This window comes from Buteo buteo, chromosome Z, assembly GCF_964188355.1.
Source record: "Buteo buteo chromosome Z, bButBut1.hap1.1, whole genome shotgun sequence".
Classification (NCBI taxonomy): domain Eukaryota; kingdom Metazoa; phylum Chordata; class Aves; order Accipitriformes; family Accipitridae; genus Buteo; species Buteo buteo.
The window spans coordinates 43,470,415-43,493,330 of NC_134204.1; the positions used below are offsets into that span (position 1 = coordinate 43,470,415).

General features: G+C 39.0%; 1 protein-coding gene across 3 annotated transcripts in view; it reads left to right on the top strand.

Annotated features, from left to right (window-relative positions):
• The window catches only part of LOC142027438 (transducin-like enhancer protein 4), a 99,441-nt gene extending 90,182 nt beyond the window's left edge, over nt 1–9,259 (top strand). For all 3 annotated transcript variants that reach the window (XM_075021644.1, XM_075021646.1, XM_075021647.1), the window contains 6 exons: nt 2,086–2,335; nt 3,416–3,663; nt 4,625–4,772; nt 5,372–5,522; nt 5,845–5,921; nt 7,545–9,259. In XM_075021644.1, the coding sequence (XP_074877745.1) occupies nt 2,086–2,335; nt 3,416–3,663; nt 4,625–4,772; nt 5,372–5,522; nt 5,845–5,921; nt 7,545–7,652 (982 nt within the window). In that variant the 3' untranslated portion in view covers nt 7,653–9,259. The remainder of the gene's footprint in view (nt 1–2,085; nt 2,336–3,415; nt 3,664–4,624; nt 4,773–5,371; nt 5,523–5,844; nt 5,922–7,544) is intronic.
• The last annotated feature ends 13,657 nt before the right edge of the window (nt 9,260–22,916 follow it).

Sequence of the window (22,916 nt, forward strand, 5' to 3'; positions counted from 1 at the left end):
TCAGGATTGTTGCTTTCTCATTTACTCTTCATTTTCCCTTAGAGCAAAAGTTGTGTAAATTCTCCATGCTGTTGAGTGTCTGTTGAAAGGGAACAGGCAGTGTGTAGCACATTAGGGATCTGGCCCCTAATAAGTCTCTTTTCACTTTGGAGATACATCAAAACGCTGAGGATTGTACGGTATATAAATAGAAAAGGTAGCTAATGTGAAAAGAAGAAAAAAGTGCTCACCAGATGTTTACTGTGTCAGATATTTGTAAGATATTTAGAGTACTTCAAATAAGCAACATGTGGTGTTAGTTCTCATAGTGAAAAAAAAACACAAAACCACTCAACCACCACAAAACCAAACCAAGCAACAAAGCAACAGTTTAATCACATGTGCTGGTATGGAGTAATGAATAGAGTGAGAATAATGTAGTCACAGATCACTCCAGATCTGTATACTTACAAGCATGCTAAAAATCACTTTGGCTGATAAAAGTATCATCAGTGCTCTACATGGCTCTGCAGAGAGTGACTGCATACAGAAATCAGAAAAGATACTAATGAAGTTCCACTTGTTTTGTTAGAGATTTCAGGTAACCATCAGTTGCTTTTTTCAGTACCTTACTGCAGCAAACAGAAATTAGGCAGATAAGAGGAAGATATATCAGTTTTCTGCAGTGATAATTGAACCCTAATTCTACTCATATAGGCAGTTTGCTGCTTCTGACAACCACAGAAATCTGTCCTACCCTTTCCTGAATGTGTTTAATGTCAAAAAATGGAGAATGATGATACGATCTGTCACTCAGACCTGCCAGAACAAGGAACAGAGCACAGGATGAGAAGAGTGTGTAAAGCTCTGGGAATAGGGCAGAAAGGTGAAAATGCAGTTGCATTTTGTCCCACTGAAAATTATTGTTCTAGTGTTAATGCACTATGAATCTTAAATAACAAATTCAGTAGTTGAATTCTGAAGACTGCCTTCTTGAGTGACTTTGAAGCAACAATTAAGGAAGTGATCTTCCTAAATATTCTCATCAAATGATTTTTTTTGTAAGCTATTCTCATCCCACCATTGTGACAATGGATTTTTCATCAGTACTATGAGAATTTTTTAGGTCTAAGGAATTAAAGCCTTCCTTTAAGCATACCTTGCTATGTGTAGGTGAACCCTCTTGTAAAGTTTGTGCTCTTGTAATAGATGTGATGTGTCAGGTAGCTTCTCAGAACAAGACAATTTCACAACCTAACTGTTCTCCCTGGAAAATATTTTGAGATAAAATTGTTGATAGGTTATTCACAGGTGGCATAACTGGCAGTCACACAACACATTCTTTCTCAGTGAGAGCCCTGATTCTGGCAAGAGAAACTGGGATTTGTAGTTGTTGTGTCAGGTCCACGCACCCCCCCCCCCCCCAAAAAAAAAACAAAGGCGAGCCTAAAAGAAGGAAAAAAAATCCAGTGCATTTTTGCTGGTCTGTCATGTCAGATGTCAGCAACCGTGCCTTGAAGACTTAACTTCTTGACGGTGGAGGTTTCACTGCACCGTAAGGTACAGTGCTGGGCGGTTTCGCTCAAGGGGCATGGGACCTGTGGTGCGTTCAGGGCACCTTGGCAGCAGTCCAGCCGAATTTTGCACATTAGAGTCAGTAAGGGAGCAACCAAATGTCCCCTGGCACTCAGCTACCTGCCATGCTCTGCAGCAGCCAGCCAACTATTTCTGTCTTCCAGGGGACCCTGACCTGACCTTTCTTCCCTTCTCTGCATGTGGTGCTCTCCCCATGCCCCAGGTTTAAGAGTAGCATCCTGTATCCTCGCTCATGCCAGAAATCATCATTGTGTGTGTTGTAAAAGCTCATTTGATTGGTAGATGGTGCTTGACTTTCCACATTAAAAGAAGAGTACCTAAGTTTATGCTTTAAGGGCCATGCTGTAGATAAATAAATAATTTCTTCTTCACATAGTTAAAAAGATTGCAAAAGTAGCTGAGTGCACAGTCTGAATGCCTGCAATGGAAACACAGCTTTAATTATGTTTTCTTAAATAGGCTTCAAGAAAAACTTCCTAAATATCCCCCTATCTTTCTTTTTCCCCTCAGAGCATATTCATTTCATGTAAGTGCAGATGGTCAGATGCAGCCGGTTCCTTTCCCTCCTGATGCCCTCATCGGTCCAGGAATCCCTCGCCATGCCCGTCAGATCAACACTCTGAACCATGGGGAAGTGGTGTGTGCAGTTACCATCAGCAACCCCACGAGACATGTGTACACGGGTGGGAAGGGGTGCGTCAAAGTCTGGGACATCAGCCACCCTGGCAACAAGAGCCCTGTCTCTCAGCTGGACTGCCTGGTAGGTGATCAGCAGCATATGACAGTGGAAGAAGATAGCAGGTTGTGTTAAGATTGAAATGATACCATTAAGGTACAAAAAAACAGTGGCTATTTGAGTGCTGTCATTGGTATCGAAGCTTGGTATTTTATTTGTAATTTTGTTTCTTTGAGAACTGAGTTTGAAGTATATTCCTTGTTGTACTTGTGGGTTTTGCCCCCAGTGAATCAAAATATCTTTAATATCCTAAAATTGTATTGGTAGGGGGAAAGATCAAAGACAGCACAGCAAATACTGTTTATAAACTTTGACATTTGTTGGCAGTCTTAAAGCTTGATATCCTATCATGCTAAAAATTGCTGTCTTGCAGCTGTATTCTCCGAGAGTATTTGAAGATTGTGTCACGTAATTTGTGTCTGTGTATGTGTGTGAATGCATTGCCCTGTCTTAATGTGATGATTAAAAATATCCCTGAGTGTTAGTCACAAATTATTTCAATGTGTTAACAAGATGAACCATTGTTAGCAGCTTTTCTCATGTCATTTACCAGTTCTTGGTAAGATGTTGCTTCTTGTGACAGAGGCAGTAAAATGAGAACTGTGCAGCACATGTAGACACATAATGAATTGCTACACAAGTTGCTACACAAATGAAGAAAATTGCCCAAACATTTTCCTCTGACATCTCCTAGATGTGGCAGCAAGTCTCACTGGAACAGAGGCGGGGGGAGTGTGCAGGGAATTTGGTACTCCCCCATGCCAAGAGGTTAATGTGCTGAAATAAACAGAGTATGAAAATGTAACTTTCTACACAAGCTGTTGAATACAGCTATCTTGAATTGTTTTGGGCTGGGTTCAGCTCTTTGCATTTTGATGCTAATTAAGATTAAATATCTCTCACTACTGAATTTTGTAGATCAAGTTTAAGTACTTCCCTAATGTCATGTAATTTTCTGGCATTAATACACTTTATCATTGTCATAAGTATAAATGGCTCATTAAAACCAGGAGGGAATACAATACTTTTATGGATTTCTGCTCTCATGTTAATGCTGTTTTCCTTTCCTCATGAGTAATCTCTTGATGGCTTCTGTCTCCACAGAACAGAGATAACTACATCCGTTCCTGCAGATTGCTCCCCGATGGCCGCACCCTGATTGTTGGTGGGGAAGCCAGCACGTTATCCATTTGGGACCTGGCAGCTCCAACTCCTCGCATCAAAGCAGAGCTGACATCTTCTGCTCCAGCTTGCTATGCTCTAGCTATCAGCCCTGATTCCAAGGTCTGCTTCTCTTGCTGTAGCGATGGGAACATTGCAGTGTGGGATCTGCATAACCAGACTTTAGTAAGGTAGGTCGACAGAACTGGATCATCAGGTTGTGAAGAATTAATTAGACATGGCCTTACATGCTCTCCTGCGTACATACGCTGTTTTCTCCATGGTGTTTGCATAGCTGCTTCCAGTATTTCACTGCTACACAATAGCCATGGTAATACTTTGACAAAAGTCTGTATCTTTGTTTATAGGTTTTGAGAGTTTCATAATTCCAGGACTGTGGAGCAGCCCATAACTATAATTTCCTTAGATCAGCTGGTGTTGACACTGATGTAGGTTCTTTGAACAGATGGTTTTCTTTGTTTCCATGCAATACACTGTGCTCACACTCCAATCTCTTTAATCGGTGCTCTGGCAAATATGCCTTGAGTAAAGATGTGTGTAAATTACTGCATTGCAAACTTAGCATCTTAGGATTACGGGTTCCTACTCAACACTAATGTACAGTAAGCTAGGAGCCGGTAATACAGAGCTTCTCTATGCACTGCACTGTGTGCATGTTGTTATATGTAATATATCAGTATTGCATGTAAAGGCAGGCTTTTACTCGCTGGTGTTCCCATTTAGACTGCTTTTTCTTCCAACTTTGTTGGTGACCTGCAGATTCTTCTTAAACCAAGTGAATTTTGATGATCATGCTACATTCCTTTGGGGGGAGTGAGGGTATTTTCAGTTGAATAGTGGGTATCACAGTCAGCAGCAAAGATCCCCAGAGTATCTGACTCGTAAAGTGTGCTTTTTGAAATCAAATTAGCACTTGGCTGTCTGGCCTGATTACTTCATCAGTTCATCACAAAACTCACATGGTCGTCCCAGAGTTTATATTAATCTCAGATTGCTATTGGAATCTATGTTAGTGTTGGTTTTAATGGCTGCGTGTGAGGGCCTGAAAGAAAAAGGAGGTATTTTGTATACCTGCTCAGAACCGACTCTTCCCAGTGTGAGAATATGCATACCTTCTTTCAATATTTTCAGGCAATTTCAGGGCCACACAGATGGAGCAAGCTGTATTGACATTTCTAATGATGGCACCAAACTATGGACGGGAGGCTTGGACAATACAGTCAGATCCTGGGATCTCAGAGAAGGGAGACAGCTACAGCAACACGACTTCACATCACAGGTTCAATCTCAGAAGCTTTGGCATGTTAAAAAGTCTGTCATGGTTTTCTAAAACAATCACTTTTGGGTTTGGTTTGGTTTGGTTTTTTTAAAGCAAAAGAAGAAGGCTCAAGGAGAACTCTGAAGAATTTTTCACTTAGTCTCACACTCTTTTTTTTCTTTTTTTTTTCCTGATGTGGCAGCTAAACATCTTTGTGCATTATGACCATTTGACAGATTAGTACTTCTCCCATGAGAATAGTGGAGAATCCTTTCTATAAAAAAATTGCCAGATTAAAGTGTTCTGGTGTGCAGTCTGTTCCCATTTCTGGAGACTCTTGTTCAAAAATATTTTACAAAAATATTTTTAAATGCTGTCAGATAAGTGAGGACATTAACTTTTATAGCTTGAGTCAGTGCTTTACTATTACGGTTTTAATTGAGCTTTGTTTACATGAACTAATTTATCTTGAATACTATAGTAATTGGATTATCATGTTTTTACAACTGTAGTAGACAAAAATATGGTTTTGCATAGTGTTAACAGTGTAGCGAGAGTCAGCTTTGAATATCTCAAGCTCATTCCTTTACTGATTGAAGCATGTGCTGTGCTAATTCCAGATCTTCTCACTCGGCTATTGCCCAACTGGTGAGTGGTTGGCAGTAGGAATGGAGAACAGTAACGTCGAGGTGCTGCATGTTACTAAGCCGGACAAGTATCAGCTGCATCTTCATGAGAGCTGTGTGTTGTCGCTCAAATTTGCTCACTGTGGTAAGCCAATCTTTCTATGCCACTGTTTTCCCTCCCAAGAAATTTGTTCAAGATTACCTTTTAATGAAAGTAGGTGTATAGTTTAAAATTAGATGTTAAATTTAAGTATTAAAATTACTTTAAAAATTCTGTATGACTGCTTTTTTGCGTGAACTGCTTATGTTGTGATTGAACACTGTAGTACAATCACATGAAAATTTGACTGTTCTTTGGATATGTTTTCCATTAATGTGTGAATGCATTGTTTTTAGGATTAATTGATTTCTTGGGGTGCATTGCTTGAAAACAAAATGTAACAATAACATTAAACAATCTGTTGCAGGCAAATGGTTTGTAAGCACTGGAAAAGATAATCTTCTTAATGCCTGGAGAACACCTTATGGAGCCAGTATATTCCAGGTAATAATCTCCTAAAAGCTATTTTCCACATACATTACAGTGCAGTAGAGCTGCACATCTCAGGGTCTGTCATTAGCTTAAAGAGTTTTTAAATGGAAATTCTTGGCTAATTACTATGTTCCTTTAAGACTTTGTCTGTAATTAAAGAGAGATACGCTTTTGGCCTTTCTAACATGTGAGTAATTTAGCTCTTAGAATAAAGTAGCTCTTTAATCCAAAATTTTTTTTAATACCCTTCTTTCTCACCTTCTTGTGTGTATTGCTGTAATACAGTACCCAAGTTGTGCTGTTAGGTGAGCATTCACTGAAGGTCCAAAATGTAGCTAAACCAGTGAAAGTCATATTTAACACAAGTATTTTTCTTGGATGAGATGTGTAAAGTCAGTGGACTGGACCGGCAAACTCCTGATGTATCCTTATGGAGAAGCCTCCTGGAGTATGACTGGAAGTTGTAACCTTTCTGTAGTCTTTAATCCCTCTGTGCGCAAAGTGGGATTTTTGGCATGGTCTTCTCTTCTTTCACCTATAGGTACTTTTAGGCTGGGAATTTTTTGAATTAAGGTAACTGGTGTTCAAGTTTAGATGGTCAGGTCTCACCTGTACTGACACCTGCTGTGTCTCCACCTTTGGGGACAGTGCATTTTGCCTTGACATGGGAAAGCTGTGGTCTGAGTTTTCTTAGTGGAGGCTATTCAGCTCTGGAACTACCTCCCACAGAAAGCCCGAATTGTCCTAACAAGAACACATCTCCCTTAAAAGTGATGTTAAAACCCCAGTGCAGCTTTGTTAATGAGGGGTAGAGAAAGAAACTCCCTGTGCAGTGCAGCAGAGGTTTCTTGGCAAAAAATTAGCATGTTTGGGAAGTGTTTAGCTCTTGAAGTGACAGGCAGAAAAGGATGCGGACATGTGTTATGTAAAGAAAACGTGCACTAAAACAGCAAGTAAAATGTGACAATATGTACACATCATCTCAGAAAAGACAGAAAAGCTGGGAGAGACAGAGCTACTGCATACTGGTGTATCCTGTCTCCCATTCACCTGCTGTACACGGTTCTGCATCCTATTCCACCACAGTATCTTTTCATATTTGCATCCTCCCTGATAATTTAAATCCCTTTGTGCAAGGCTTTTATCTTCAGTGTTGGGGAAATAGTGTGAGGAGATACAGTTACTTCTGTGGAGTATCTTTGTTTCATACCTGTGGGTGGGTAGGGCTTTGTAGTGCTTCTCCATACGGATTTCTGGTTTACAATAAAAAAAGGGAGGGAAGAAGAAGATGGCTTTTCATTCATTTTCATGCAAAAGCTAATGTGTAAAATATAAAGAAAATCTCATTGCTTGTAGAGCATATATAAAGGACTGCTTCTTTTTGTTTGATTGATAGATTATCTCTAGGTCCATAACATTCACTTCCCTTTCCACTGCTGTTTTTTGTTGCCATAGAGCTTTAGGTGGAACAAGTTTGGAGAAACAGACTTGTAACAAAAGCTGACACTATGGTACTGATACTTAAATCAGCTTTCGGTGTATTCCCGCTCTATAAACTCTTCCAGTTAATCTTCAAGCTCTTCTGGATTGAAGGATTGGAAAGGCATAATTTTCTTTTTTTTTTTTTTCTTGTAGTCCAAAGAATCCTCATCTGTGCTTAGCTGTGATATCTCTGTGGATGACAAATACATTGTCACTGGCTCTGGGGACAAGAAAGCTACAGTCTATGAAGTTATTTATTAGAGACAAATCTGAATGCAGACAGAACTCCTTCTCCTAGCACTTTGCTGTATATTCCTTTTTTTTCTTTCTAAACTGAGAACTTAAATGCTCATCACAGTTGTGGAATTTATTTTTACCTTCTTAACTTGGTATTGATTTGTGAATGCTCTTTAAGAGCTTGTGATACCAAATTGTCAGATATCTACTTGGAAGAAGATGGAATAAGCATACTTAACAGTGAACTTGACTCTTTAATTATGTATTATAGCTGTAATGTATTTATTTTGTTTAAAGAAGGCTTTCTAACAATGAACTGACTAAATAAAGCTGCCTGGCCCAGCTTTAGTTTGAAAGGTGCATTGTATACTTTGTGTTTTTGCAGGTGGATGAATTGGGGATCTTGGAGAAGGATGTTCAGGAGATAGTTAAAGTTACACTAAATAGACTTGTAGTTTCTATTTAAAAAAAAACAAAAAACTTTGTTATATTTTTTAGTCCTGTTCTTGGATGAGACCTCTAAGTGTTATTACAGTATAAATATTTGGTGGGAAGATGCTGTATCTTAACTATTTTAGACAGTCTTGGAAACTTAGGAAATTGCAAACTGTAGCCAGTAATCTACATGCCTGTGATGAATGGCAAATTCAGTTCACATCTAAATTAAATTCACTTTAAGTAAGAATGTGCTAATTTATATATTTGCAATGTTAATATAGCATCTTGTGTACAGATTTGTTCTCAATGCTTTTCTGTTGATAAACATAAAGCATTTTGGTGTCAGACTAGGTTTTTTAATATAAACACCTCTCTTTGTTATATTGTAGAGAGTACAGTAAGTTGCCTCAAAGAATCACCTTTGTTACTTCTGGAAACTTTTGCAATGTTTCCTTGAAAATGGGGATATGTGTCTTTGGGCAATTTTTCAATTACAAGAGATTATGAAAAATATTTGATATGTTCTTTGGAAACTGCACTGAAATAAGAATGGATGCCTACCAATATACAAACTACAAAAGCAATGACCTCTGAGGTAGGATTTACAAGAGTACTCATTCCGACATACAAAAAGGAATGGATTCTCATTGGGATAAGGACTTGCTTTGTTCGCCAGCAGTTCAATCCAAGTCTTGACTGGATGTCCCTAAAAAGGACGCAGACTGAGCCATTGTGCCAGAGACAACGTGTTATCTTTTTATGTTGTTGTTGTTGCTGTTAAACTATGATCTGTGACTTTTTTTTTGAATGCTTTAAAAAAAAATCTTTAAGTCTGTGGATCTGCTGATGTACAGTGCCTTTGCTGCTATGGATCAAAATCAAAAGACCCGTGTAGATAAATCTTATTGTATAAGTAGAAAATTACTTAATTTCATACTAGAAATGGATTGATGCTGCAAGTTAAAATGGACTGTTCATTGAAGTTCCAAATGTGGTAGCAAAAAATGGTGTCTTAAGTGCTTAGTGTTTGATGTCATTAACAGTTTCGTAATACTCTACATTGTAGAAAGATTTTGATACTAAACTGTGTCATTGTACATAGTTCTAATGCATTGTATTGACCACCAGTACTTCTATAATGGTAGATTATTGTTTGTGCATTCAGACTTTTAAGCATTAAACATAAGTAACTTCTAAGATGCATTTTTCTATTTTTTTTCTCCTGCCTCATTGTTTTTGCGTGTGATAATCTCAGTTATGTGTGCAGAATTCTGTCTGTAAGGACAACAGGCATCAGTCACAGAGAGTGCCACTACCAATAGCTTGCAGTTTTGTCACTGAGAGACAATGTAAAGTTTCACAAAATTTCTCTGAGCTAGCAAAATCAATGAATTTGTAGTTTCCCAAGTTACCTGACTTGCAGTGATTCTGAACTCTTGGAGGCAACAAGCCACAAGACTTTGGCTGTGTCACCTAGGAGTTTGCCACCTCCCGTTTGTGTGGTTTCCCATCTTATACAAAGCTTTACATTATCCCATACTTGGAGAGAGTGGAACTGGTGACAATTCCTGCTCCCACACCTGCTGAAATATGTGGAGCTCAGCAGGACAAGGGCAGTGGTGTTGCACTGCAGCATCACATCTAGGTTTCACCATTCAGAGCTAAAACCTGTTCATGCCTGTGGAAGGGCTTTTCTTGACTACAGTTGGTTTTAGATCAAGAATTTAACCCAGCTTCCATTGAGCTGACCCAGGTTAAAGTGAATGAGGGGAAATTAAGTTATATACTGTTGGGGGTGGGGGGCTAGAGCTGTGCTATTTGTAACAGGAGAAATGGAAATGGAAAAAGCCAAGGGGAAACTGGAATTAAATCTTTATCCCATAACCCATTCCTGAAAGGCGACGTCGTGCATGTTGGAAATTTGCAGACATGTAAGCCTGTCCTGCTGTGATGTGCCAGCTTGTGGTGACTACCAGTACATAAACCCAGGCTGAGAAATTTTGTTTTTTTGAAATGCCAAAACAAGGCTTAAGCTGATGCGGTCATTTAACTGTACTGTGAGTGACTGGGTAATACTTGTTGATGGAGGAGAGTGTAGAGGCAAGTTTCCCTCAGAGCTATCAGTTTCCTTAATGGTGAACAGTTTTCCAGATCTCCCACAGAATAATTTAAGTTTTCACTTGTATTGAGGTTCTGTGCTACTTAGTACAATAATGCTTCATAAAGGTAAACATGGTACAGATGCGTTCTGTTAATTATTACTCTTGTCTGAAGAGATATAATTTACCTGTTAGAAATATTGTATTGGAGACACCTTTTATTTTCAAAGGCATTGAAAAATTTAAAAGGCTAGGGTGTACTCCATTTGCTAACGAAAGAGAAACCACCTACTTAATGTTTGCAGAGGCTGTTGTATTTTTATGTAGTAGTTCAGGCATAAGAGATTACTTAAAACCCCTAAGATAAAGTCTTCCTTTAAGAAGAATAAAACATTGCATACTCCTGAATTTGTACCAGAGCTAGTTTTGACAGCAAAGTAATATACTTTTAAAGCAGCCTGCCATATATCTGCTTATTAATGTTTGTATTGATGGCTTGTAAACAGTCTAGGAATTAAATGCTTTAATCCAGGATTACTGCAGTTAAATGTGTAATTATCCTAATTTTTTTCTCCTTCAGGGTTCAGTGCAAGTGAGAGATGGTACAGAGTTACTTTCTGTTTTTCAGTTAAGCATCCTTTTTCATTCTTTAGTTTCTCTCACCACTGCAGAGCATAATTTTGGGCAAGATGTTTTGTTACAGATGTCTTTTGTGCCACAAACATGTAGCCAGCATATTCTATATTCAAGGTACAACCATTATTCTTCTTTCCCTCACAAATATTGTTTAGTGCAATGATACATTAGGAAAGCCATTTCTAATCTTTGTATCCTTTCTGACTGGCCAGTATAGACATGTTTAAGGGGAGCACCTTCCATCAAATAGTATTTTCTAAAAATATGCAATTTTAGATTATAATTCTCCTGCTTGTTCTTAGCCAAAAGTGATTTTTCTTTCCTATTTCTTTATAAGCTACTCAGTTACATAAAAAAGAAAAAAAATGTATATTTTTTACCAGCTGTGATTTTCCTGTATGAGGAATTTTTAAGTATGTACTGGAATAGTTCAAATTGGATTTTGTGTTTGGTTTTACTCTGGCATGTGAAACACATAGGAAATTCCTTCCTCCTGAAATGTTGATGGGTGTGTGAGAGAAACAGGAAGGTAGCTATGCAGGTTTATGTATGTCTGGAGCATCTTCTATAGAAACAGGGGTCAGATCCTTTGCACAAATAAGCTTATCTGTGCTGAAGACAACAATGCTCCCGTGGCTTACACAGCTGAAAATCTAGCTCACTGCTATAGGCATAGAGGACTCAGTCAACCCATTTGCAATGGGTTTTTTTGTTTTAACACATTGGCCCTTTGAGCATCTTCTGTTTTTCTGCTAGCATGTTTATTTGTGATCATCCCTACTGAAATCCTGATGTGACTAGCTTCAACTCAAGGATTTATGCTCTGACAGAATGAAAAGGAAAATAAAAAGGTTAAATAAAATACATTCAAGTTTTTGTACGTGCAGGAGTCAGGAAATTCAAAGCAGTAGCTTGGCCTGCAACTATTCCTCATTTACATTGAATATACCACATCTTTGTGGCACCAAATTAGCACTGAACACAGCAAAACAAAATATGCTTTAGAACATCAAGTATGGCTACTGAGAAGCATGTCACTTTGAATTTTTCAGAGCAAATGCACTCTGAAGAGCTCAGCCAAAGTGCTCTTACGTGGGTTATGTGGGAGGAGTAGTTGCATTTAGTACTGAAGATCTTTTCTGATACTTACATTTTGTGGTGACCACAGTGATATTGAAGAGGGTTGGGCAGTATGGGCTTGAAGTGCAGCCAGCCAGTTCTGCCATATATTTACACGAGAATCCCCTTCCCAGGCATAGCAGGAGATGAATCCTGGAGTAGTGTGCTGTAGAAGATCATCTCTGACAAGCTCTTAAATAATGCACCTGCCGCGTCTGCTTTTGAACCAAGAGTTACTGAACATAACCCTTGAGAATTCACGTTTCTTCCGGTATTTGGAGTACAGCGTTTCCACCTCACAGCGAGAAATTTTTATGTCAAAACCAATAAATGTTCTTACTCTTACCAAATGATTTTCTGTCCTGGTTACAAGGAAACAGTATTATAGTGTCTTTTTTTATTACTAAAAATGGTGTAGTCTGACATTTACAACATGTCCATAAACCTGCCATCAAGTGCAAAGAAGCTCTTCTGGGGGTCACTTTGACTCACATAGTTACATTCTAAAATGTTGCAGAAATACATTTTTTCCTTGGTTTTGGGGGGATTAACCTATGATATTGTATGCGTAGTACACATTAAGGGAGGGACTGTCTAGTATTTACTTCCGCATCTATGGTTTGGACTTGGCCGATTACCCCAGAATGCTAAAATGCATTTGAAGGGTAAAATCACTAAGTACAAATATTGAAGGATTTTTTAAAAAATTCTGCTGTTCTACAGTAATTATATTGACCCAAACTGTCTTTTAATGTCATATCAAGGTAAGCATCTGCATTACACCTTCTTTTCATATTCAAATAGAAGAAGGGGTGGAGGAATTTAAAGCTAATCTTTACCTTTCAATCAAATCTGTTCTTTAAAAAATACCCCAACACTAGTGCTTGGAGGAGTAATTGTCTTGCTTTTATTGTCATTGTTCCTGAAGAATTTTGTAACAAATGTGCTGTGGCACAATCCACAGTAATGGGGATCAATGGGGATAGGTGATATGGCTGCTATTAAAAGCCAGGTTTTAGACAATGCTATTGACATAAAAAAAAGTCAGTGTGACTTGGTGGTCGAAGGTGTTGCCTCATTTCCAGAGCAAAAGCAATATGGATTTTTGGCAGTATATTTGAATGCATTTGGCTGTCTGTTCAGTACTGCTTAGGGAAACTTTGAGGGTTTTCAACAATTCTGTCTTGATTTTTTTACTGTAAGTTAGGATGTGTTTGATGCACAATATGGTGCATACGGATGAGTCGGGTCCCACGACCACGGGCAGGAGGTGCCATGTGGAGCAAGCTCCTCTGCTGATTCCAAGCTCTGCTCTGTGCTGCCTGGCATGTAATGAAATGATTTGCATGAACCCTGTGTAAAGTGTTTTTACATTCTTCTGCATGAAAGACACTATCTAAAGGCTAGATATCTGTTATTTAGAAAAATTTGTCACAGCTGTGTTGAAATACAGGGAGACATTTTCTGTTGAGGAAGGAACAAGGAGGACCTCTGGGGAATCAAGCATTTCAACCCCTTATCAAGCACTGTAAATGTGCAAATGAGGCAGTTGCACCACTGCGTTATAAACTGTCAGTCTTCTGCTAGAGTGGGGAGAAAAAAAATCCTAAAATACATGGTATAAAGATAATAGACTTCCTTGTGTTTCAGTGTGGCTTTAAGGTATCAGGTATGAAGTCCAATTTACATTCATTTTAGAATAAACAAACATGAATCCTCTTGTGATATTAATGATGGCAAGGCTAGCCATCTTACAAAGAACAGTGACATTAAAAGAATGAGGACAGTTACCAGGCTTTCTCCTCTCCAACACATGAAGCAATATTATACAAAAAAATCTGTTCATTTTACAGTATAATCTCCTAAGTGGGGACAGTGATGTTAATATTTCAATGAAAGTATTTTTTCCAAAGCAACGTTAATGTCATCCTCCCATTTACCTCTGCACACGTCTTTGCCTGATTAAAAAAATTCCCACCTCCACTGCAAATTAGCTAACTTCATTCAGGCTCTCAAGAAACAACCAGAATAGATTCTCTACGTCATATCAATTTTAGGGGGTTTGGGGGGTTGTGTGTGACTCCACTGCTATTTTCTCACTCCTTCCTCCCCCACTGAGAACCTTCCTGAAGCTAGTGTTCAGTGCTCAAGAGATGCTCTTGCTTGTGTCTTGGTCTGGATCTTCGGGGTTGTTCAGTGAATGGGAATGGAAAGTGTTCACAGGATTTGGCTGGCTGTAACTGCTGTGACAGCTGTTACAGACTCATTTATGCCTCTTTCTTCCTCTGAGCAGTCTTAAATAAAGAGATGCAGTAGGAGCAGTCCTCTGTCTAGCTGACCCTTCTGCTTTACCAAATTTCACAGGTGCTCATCAGCTGTCAATGACAGAGGAGGAGAAGGAGCTGGGAGTCCTAGCTGGGCTCAGCATGCCAGTGGGAGACAGCCATGAAAAAGACAAATGTGATCTAGGATGTGTCAGGAGAGGCATTTGCAGCAGAGATAGGGAAGTATTGCTGCCATTATACAAGGCACTGGTGAGACCTCACCTGGAATAGTGAGTACAAACCTGGTGACCCATGTTCAAAAAACTTAATTGAAAATGGGACTGATAGAGAGAAGGGCTTACTGGGCAGACTGGAAAATCAAGGGGATGGAGAACATGCCATGTAAGAAAAGCGTATGTCCTTTTAATCTAGAAAAGTGGCAGACCGAGAGCAGATACAAATGTCATCTAAAAGTGCTTCAAATGTCTATTCATCAAGGGTGAAAAGGTATTACAACTGAAAGATAATGCTAGCACTAAAAAAAAGTGACGAAAACAGGGTAGCCTGGAATTAAAGAGGCTCCTGTTAGAGCAGGGAGGCCCCGGAGCAGGTTTCCAATCCAAAGGCTGCCAAGAAAAAAGCAGATTGCTTTTAAGATGGAGCACAATACACTTACGAAGAGGTGCGTGTGATAGCAAGGCATTGGTGTCCATAGCCCATAGGTCTCTTCCAGTCTACTACGTGCTTGACCTGCGTATATAAAGGATGTATAACGATAATGGAATGAAGAATGTTTATTTTGAAAAAAAGTTTGGTGTGAGGTAGGGAGAGGAGGAAGGTGGGTGAAGGGAGTGGGAGAAAAGGGCTGTCAAACAGAAAATACTCATTTGGAGTGTTTCCCTGCAGCTGAAAAATGAGCCCTTCTCTCCAGATCTATTTATTAAGACACTGCTTACCTAAAAACAATAGTTAAAAAGAAAACTGCATGTTATTCAAGCTCTAACGCAGCATGTTGCAGCCTACTTAGACTCACTGGGTTTGTACTCCATCAGCCCAGACGGATGATCTGGTTTCTTTTATAAGTCAGAGTGTTTGGATTTTTTTGAGCTTGGAGATATGGCAGATGCTTCTTGTCCACATTGGTTGCTGATCGTGTCCGTAGCACTTGCGTTCAGTGGAGTATCCCAGACTGCAGCTATGCAGAATGATAGCTGTAAGCTGCTCAGCGTAACAGCAAGGGAAAAGAGGGAAGATGATTTTGTCTGCACAGGAGGGAGGCAAGCTGATTACAGCTTGGCATAGTCAGTTGTACTGGCTGCTACTGTGCACTGCTGTGAGAGATGTGGCTTCAGGACAAGGATTGCCAAGGATCCCCTTCACTTTCCATGTCAGGAAGAGTAGGGGAAAGTGCTGTTAAAAGCCACATTGTTTCATGTGAAACACCAGCAGCCTTCTCGCATCAGGCTCAATTTTACCAGCCTTGTCTTCTAGATCAGGCATTTCTTTTCTTAATGCCTAGGAAATTTTAAGGAAAATTTCTTATCCTGCCACAAGTATTTGTATACTTTGGGCAGGCACGTCTGCACCTGGAAGAATGTGAACATGCATGTACAGGCTTGATGGATCACCGTGAGAATTGTTTCATATTAACTAACTTCTTTTCTTTCTTTCTGCTCCTCCCCCCGCCTCCTTTTTTTCCTTTTTAAACATAGTGTTTTCTGAGGCTGAACATCAGTCCTCCAGAGAAAATCATTGTTGGCCATCCTGCATAGCTTTTCAAAGAACTTGTTTAACATACCAATGTGCAATGGTAACAACACAAGAAAATGGTGATCTGAGTTTCGTATGGCCTCACACCAGTTCTAGGTATGAAAAAAAAAAAGACTAATGCAATTGAAGTTAGGTACCTGGAATGGTACCCAACTGGAAAGCAGCAGGTCCATAGGGAAACACCCAGAAGAAATGAAACAAATGGATGGCTGAATTTTCTTATGCAGAAAATAGTCATGAGGCTGACTGTACCTGCCATATTAAAAAAACCCCAACAACAACAAACAAAACCAGCAAAGCAAAAGACAAGATCAACCCTCTGTTTTCCTGCACCTTGAATGTACATAATAGAGCACAGGTACCTGTGCTTGGTCGCTCCTATGTAACTTCTCGTTACTCTGTTGCAATGGCTTGTGAGAGAAGACTGCTGAATACTTTTCTGGGGACCTAAAAGATTAATGCGACAACTGCTAGCTATGTGGTAACACTTACTCCTGACATCACTTAAAGCACCTTTCCCTTAGGAAATCACCTAAAATAGCTAGTGACATTTATATAGCACCTCTGTCCAGTGCACTTGACAAACCACAGGTACAGTCCAGGGAAAACTTTGTTTATTGCTGAATTCCAGCTGTTGCTGGACTAGTGGGAGGCAGCTACTTAGCAGAGGAAGCATACAGACTAAGGGATAAGTAACTCCGTATACTTTTGAAAATACAGGATAGCTACTTCTTGTTGTTCGTAGGGATGTGTTCCATGATGCACTTTGTCACGTGAGCAGGTTTTGATAATCCCTCATGATTATCATCTGTTTCTCAACCCAGTCGTTCACACTGTGGCAGCAAGATTTCTTGAGAAGGAAAGATATGACATGATCGTGGAGCATTTAGGTTTCTCTTGTTATCTCTTACTGAAATATTGACCCACCTTGGTGGCACTGAAATATTTGAGACTTAAGGAGGATACCATCAGTCTTTTCTGCCTGGCAGTCCTAGCTGTCTGGATACAGAGGGGCTCTGACTTCAGGGACATACTGGACGGCTTTTGCCCTTACATGATCTGGTGATCTCCTCCCACTGCATCTCACCTGCAGCATTATGACTTCCAGCCTTAGAGGCATTCCCTTGCCTGTGGTAATTGCATGAGAGGCAAGGAAGTCTGCCTTTGCCCTAAAGCATCTAAAAGAGTTGTGGCCCAGACTGGTTATAAAATGGGAGCATTCTGAGTCCTTACAAGGCCTTTTCTCTTGGCCACTGCCACCTCATCTGGGATATGCCCTTTCTCTGAGCTATAGTCTCGGTGAGTCTTCCAGGAAAGGAATTTTGTCTTTGATACAGCTTCCTGATAGTCTTTTTCTATTAAGAAAAGAAGTTTGATGTAGGCCCTTCAGCTTCTTGGGACAGCTCTCTATTTTGTCTAACCAAAGGCTTTCAGCAGCTTGGCAATTTTTGACTTTTCTGTACTTGCAGCTCAACAAAAAGTAGAGATCTTTTCATTATTTTTTTTTTCTTTTTGTAAGGACTGGCATAATTGAAAAGAGTGTAAGAGAATTAATTTCTTTAAGAAAGTTACTGAGTTTGTTCAAAAGGTATAGGGTTGGAGGTAAAGGAAAATATTTCATTTTTCTGCCTTTTACCCCACATCTCTATGTGGCCCTAGCCCAGTGTTTGTGGCAACATATACTTTAGAGAAAAAAATGAGTTCATGTTCCAGATTAACTGTTCAAGCTACTCAGTCACAGTGTGTATGCTGCATAGTCCTATTTACTATCCTAAGTGGATGAATGTCTGTCCTTCTATTACTGGTCTTTTGCTTCCTTTTGCAACCTTTACTTAATAAGGAGAAGGGGTTGTGTCCAAAGAAGGGCAACAAAGATGGTGAAAGGACTAGAGGACATGACTTAGGAGGAGTGGCTGAGGATACTGGATTTGTTCACCTCAATGAAAAGGAAGCTGAGGGGTGACCTCATTGCTGTCTACAGCTTCCTTAGAGGGGGAGTGGAGTGTGAGATGCTGATCTCCCTGTAGTCCGGTGATAGGATGTGAGGGAATGGCTTAAAGCTGCACCAGGGAAAGTTCAGATTGGATATGAGGAAAAGTTTTTTCACTGAGAGGGTGGTCAAGCCCTGGAACAAGCTCCCCAGGGAAGTGGTCATGGCCCCAAGCCTGCTGGTGTTCAAGAAGTGCTTGGACAGCACTGTTTGATACATGGTTTAACTTTTAGGTTGCCCTGTGTGGTGTCAGGAGTTGGACTCCGTGGTCCTCGTGGGTCCCTTCTGACTCAGGATATTCTATGATTCTCTGATTCTAAATTACAGCCAGTTAAAAACTTAAAAAGTAAAGCCCCCAAAGAAGCTAAAAGTACTTCCAGAAAGTATTATGTTTTTCCTTAATGGAAAACCTCAGATAATTGATATTAATTCACTTTTAAAATTAACATTTATATTTTAGACAAATTTTCATCTGGAAGCATTTTCATGACTCAGAGCTCAGTTTGTACTGAAATGATGAGCTCCATTCCCACATGAGGCACCCTGAACATGACCCTCAGTCAGCTGGGTGGCTCATATTCAGTCCCCTGCTCTGCTGAACTCAGAGCAAGAGCTTGTGTGCTGGCTATTGCCAACATTGCAGGCTATTGACCCTAGCCGTCAGATACAAATCTGTGTGTCTGTGTCTTTTTCCTATCTTGTTTCCTAGGTTGCAGCCTCTCTGGATGTGAAGATTGCGTTCTTTTCTGTGTGTACAGTGCCCAGGCCTTTCTGAGCTGTTTGTGCTTTACCAGAACACAAAGTTGTGTCCTCGTTCCTGATTCTAGAGATCTAGACTGAACCATGGGCCTAAAGGTCCCTCTGAACTGATTGCCAATTTTTAATCTGTTTTACAGTTGATTGTTATAATAAACTTTCACATCAATTTGTTATGGTGGGTCTGGGACTCTTTTTTGCTGTTTTGGGGGTTAGGAGACATAATACCAGCTCCTACAATCCTATTCTGGCTGAGCTAGAAGACCTTAAAAGCACATTTGGTGTTGTTTTCTGTTACATTATGTATGCCTACAACTATGACTTCAGTTAGAGTATGGGTTATTAGACTCTGATGTAAATCATGTTTCTTTTTTTCTGTAATGGCCATAACGGATCAATTATTCCACAGTGGCTCCTAATCAAATATTCTGATAATGTTGTCCATTGAAGCCTATGGAAATTTTTCTATGAAGCTACTTTCACTTAGCTTTTATCCCTTATTAAAATATACTTGATAAAAATCTGTCTATATGAAACACTTTGATACCTATGGATTAGAAGTGGGAAGTGTAACTGTTATCTTTTACTTAGGGATTGATTTATAAACTACGTAACATTTTTTCTGTGAAAGATTATATAAAGGACAGAAACATATTTTTATCATATCTGCTTCAGGAAATTTGAGATCAAAAGACAGGCTAGTGTGAAAACCTGACACATCTATAGATATTCCAGAATCCAGAATGCTTGCACGTTGTGTCTCATTATACAGAATCATGTATGAAATGAGGTGCCTCCCTGAGGGATATCATAATGTCTGTCATTTGGTGTTTGCTGCACACTATGATGTTACTCTTGGAGGTACCAGTCTCTTAGGAGGACTTAATGTAACAGGGATGCTTGTAGTAGTTCCACAGGCAGACCAGAAACATAAACATTAAGCTTACTCTGAGCATCTAAACATCATTCTAATAAATAGATTTTCACAACTGGAGTCTCATTTCTCCTTTTCCAAACCCAGATTCTGGATGGGTGAACTTTGACAAAAGACCGCATTGTAGTTGAAAGTCTTCTGTAGACATTGGTATGTGAATAGAGGCATAGAGCAAGTGTGTAACTGTGTCTTTTTTTCTTCTGAGTGCATCCTTGCTCATCAGTTATAATAACAGATGGTGGTAGTTATGGAAGTCTGGTTGGTTTATATTTGGAGTCCTGTATATTTTCTGTTCTGTCACTTAGGGTAAATGTGGCATTTTCTGTGAATGGATATGGTTAAAGGTACTTGATGAGCTCTAGGAGCTGGAAGATGCTTCCATTAATTTGCACCAGTATCTTTGTTTGCATTTCTATTCCAAGGCCTGCATTATATGAAACAGGTAAAAATATATTTGCTTTTATTACAGACATTGTTTATGTAAGGATTTGAGACAAAAATGGTGTTAGCGGGGTAAATATTGTGCAAAAGTTAAAGGAAACACTGAGATTTGCTAGAAACAGTGTTTTTCAAGGTCCCCTGCTACTAAAGAGTTTTAAACAGCCTTTTAGTAACCATAGGAAAATCTATGATTGTTTACATTAAAGCATTTCAAGCTCTTCCTCTGTTATAAATTATGTGTGGTGAGTAGGTATGTTAATGTTTGCAGTAAATCTCTTTATCAAGGTAAGATAAAAGGAATATTTATAATTTCCTTAAAATGTATTTGGTTTTCAGTAGATAAAAGATTATGAAGATATTCCTCTAAAGAGAACTGTATTTCTTGCAGCTGTTAAACCACTATCAGCTGTATAAAAATGGTTAGTCTATTTAAGTGTTTCACCTAACCAATAGTCCTTTTGGCTGCATGCAGATAAGCTACAAATGAATGACATGTATAAACCAAATATTTTATCTTGAACAAAAAAAGCTATCATTTTCATTTGGAGACACTATGTATAGCCTACTGTTTCCATTGTTTGTTACGTTTTTCTGATGACTTATTTACAGCTGAATTATTTTTTTTTAATAATTGAAACATCACAAGGTTATATGAGCCATTTTAATTCAAGAAGTTAAGGTAAAATATTATTTTCTGCATAAACATCTGTAAATTTTGATAGACATATGTTTGGGCTTGTACAGGATGGTCTATTGGTGGCCTAGGCATTAGCTTGAACATATGTCTGATAGTCAAAAAATCTAACGCTCCTTTGTTCTGAGGAGTAACAAAACCCCAAAAACATTGTCATCTCTTTTTAAAGATGCAGTCAGTTTTAACCTGCCACCCTCTTTGCTACAGGCAACCTTATTTTTGCAAGCTACTGCTGGGAATGGTATTTTCTCCTGGAAAGGAATGTTTTGTTCCACTTTGCTTTGCCTTATTTTCCACAGGACATCAGTTTTATTGAATAAAAACTACTCATCAGTGAAGGCAGCTACCTGTAAAATAGGATGGTGAGCGTAACTGTGAAGATCCTCCCAAGACACCAGTAAGACCTCTGTGTAGCCTGTCAGAGTCTTGACACTGCATTGTCATTTATCCCAAGCAGAACAGTTATGCTGCTGGATCGCAAAACGGGGTTGAAATTTGTTGTTGCTGCTTTTCATGGCTGTGTTAAGATCAGTGCTGTCCAAGTAACTGGTGATGTATTTACCTCTGCTTGGCCCTCCTGCACCTTACAGCTTTCAAAATATCTGCTATTTGATACTGAAGTAATTGACACTATAACTGCTCTCTACAAAATTCTTTTGAAATGAAAAATGAGCAAGATCTCTCAAGTTGGGTTCTTTTACATAATACATAAAAGGTGACTATGTATAATAATACAGTAGATGTGTTCACTCATTATGCTGTAATTCATTTCATGTCCTATTGTGATGTGCCGTTCTGTTTAATATCTGTAACTTGCTCAACTGAAGCACAAAAGTAGCAGAGCTGTAATGCAACCATTCAGAGTGATAAAGGATGATATATTTTTCTTAAAGGGACAGCCCTTTGATTTTCATCTAGTCTCACTTGGGCAAATAACCTTTTACATCCATGTATTTTTGCTTGGGGAGAAAGCCTCAAGTCTAGAGCCAAGATTAGGGTACACAGTTAGGCTTTGTAGTTGCATTTTTAAACAATTTTGCTCATATGGCTCTGCAACTAATACCTGGGGTATGAAAATGCTTTTGAAAAGTGCCGCCTTTGAATTCTAATATGAACTGTCAAAAAAAAACCAACCCCACAACCCAACCTGTTTTTATCTTTGCAGAACAAAAAATGGTAGAAAACTGACTCTGAGCTTTGGTTTATTTTCTTTAGAAACAAGTCAAATGTGAAGTACAGCGCAGGTGGGAAAGATGATGATAAAACCCCCTTTTTCTTTTATAAACAATGTGTTGCTGAAAGGACTGCTCAAAAATATAATCTGTCTGTTATGTAAATTTGTATCTGGAAATGCAAAGATACAAATGTGGAGATAATACCTTTATACAAAAATCTAGGTCTGCACTCTCCAGAAAATAGGTGAATGTTTAATTGCAGCCAACAGCGAGGATAGATTCATGATGTTAAAAATAATTGTTATTATAATTGGACCAGTTGTAAGGCTACCAACAATCTTCAAGACAGTTCAATCTGTATAATTACTTGCCATAAAATACTTGAAATACAGAATAAAAAAGAACATTCACAGTTAAAGGAGTTCTTTGTTTAAGCCAAACAAGACTGGAATAGGATTATTCTGTTCATCTACTCTTCTCTTTCTAATGTCCAAAGAAAACTGTCAGATGAATGTGGTTTTGAAGCTGCTTTTCTTTCTTAAACATTCTCTTTTTTTAATAAATACTGCAGGCAAGTCTAAGTGGATGAAGGTCTCATTTGGTAAGTTCCCCCTGCAGTATTGTACACAGTCCTTTTTTAATAGGCTGTTTTATTGGTTTCTCATTTTGTGTTGATGGAAGCAGAGGAAGGAAAAGAGGAACATGAATAGCTCTTCTCTAACAGATTTCGCAGAGGTGTTCTTTTCTTCAGCAGAAGGAGAATGGATAAATGCCACTTATCTGATCTTGTTCCCTGAGAATTCCTGCCAAAGGTCTTAAAGAGAGTAGTTTGAGGTTTTCCCTGCATTCAGATGTCTACTTATTGATTATGATATGGTGTTTTGTTGTGTGCACTCACCAAGAAACTTAACCTGAAAAGCTTTTAGGTCAAATCAAGTAATTCACAGAAACAGCAGATCAAGAGCTAAACCA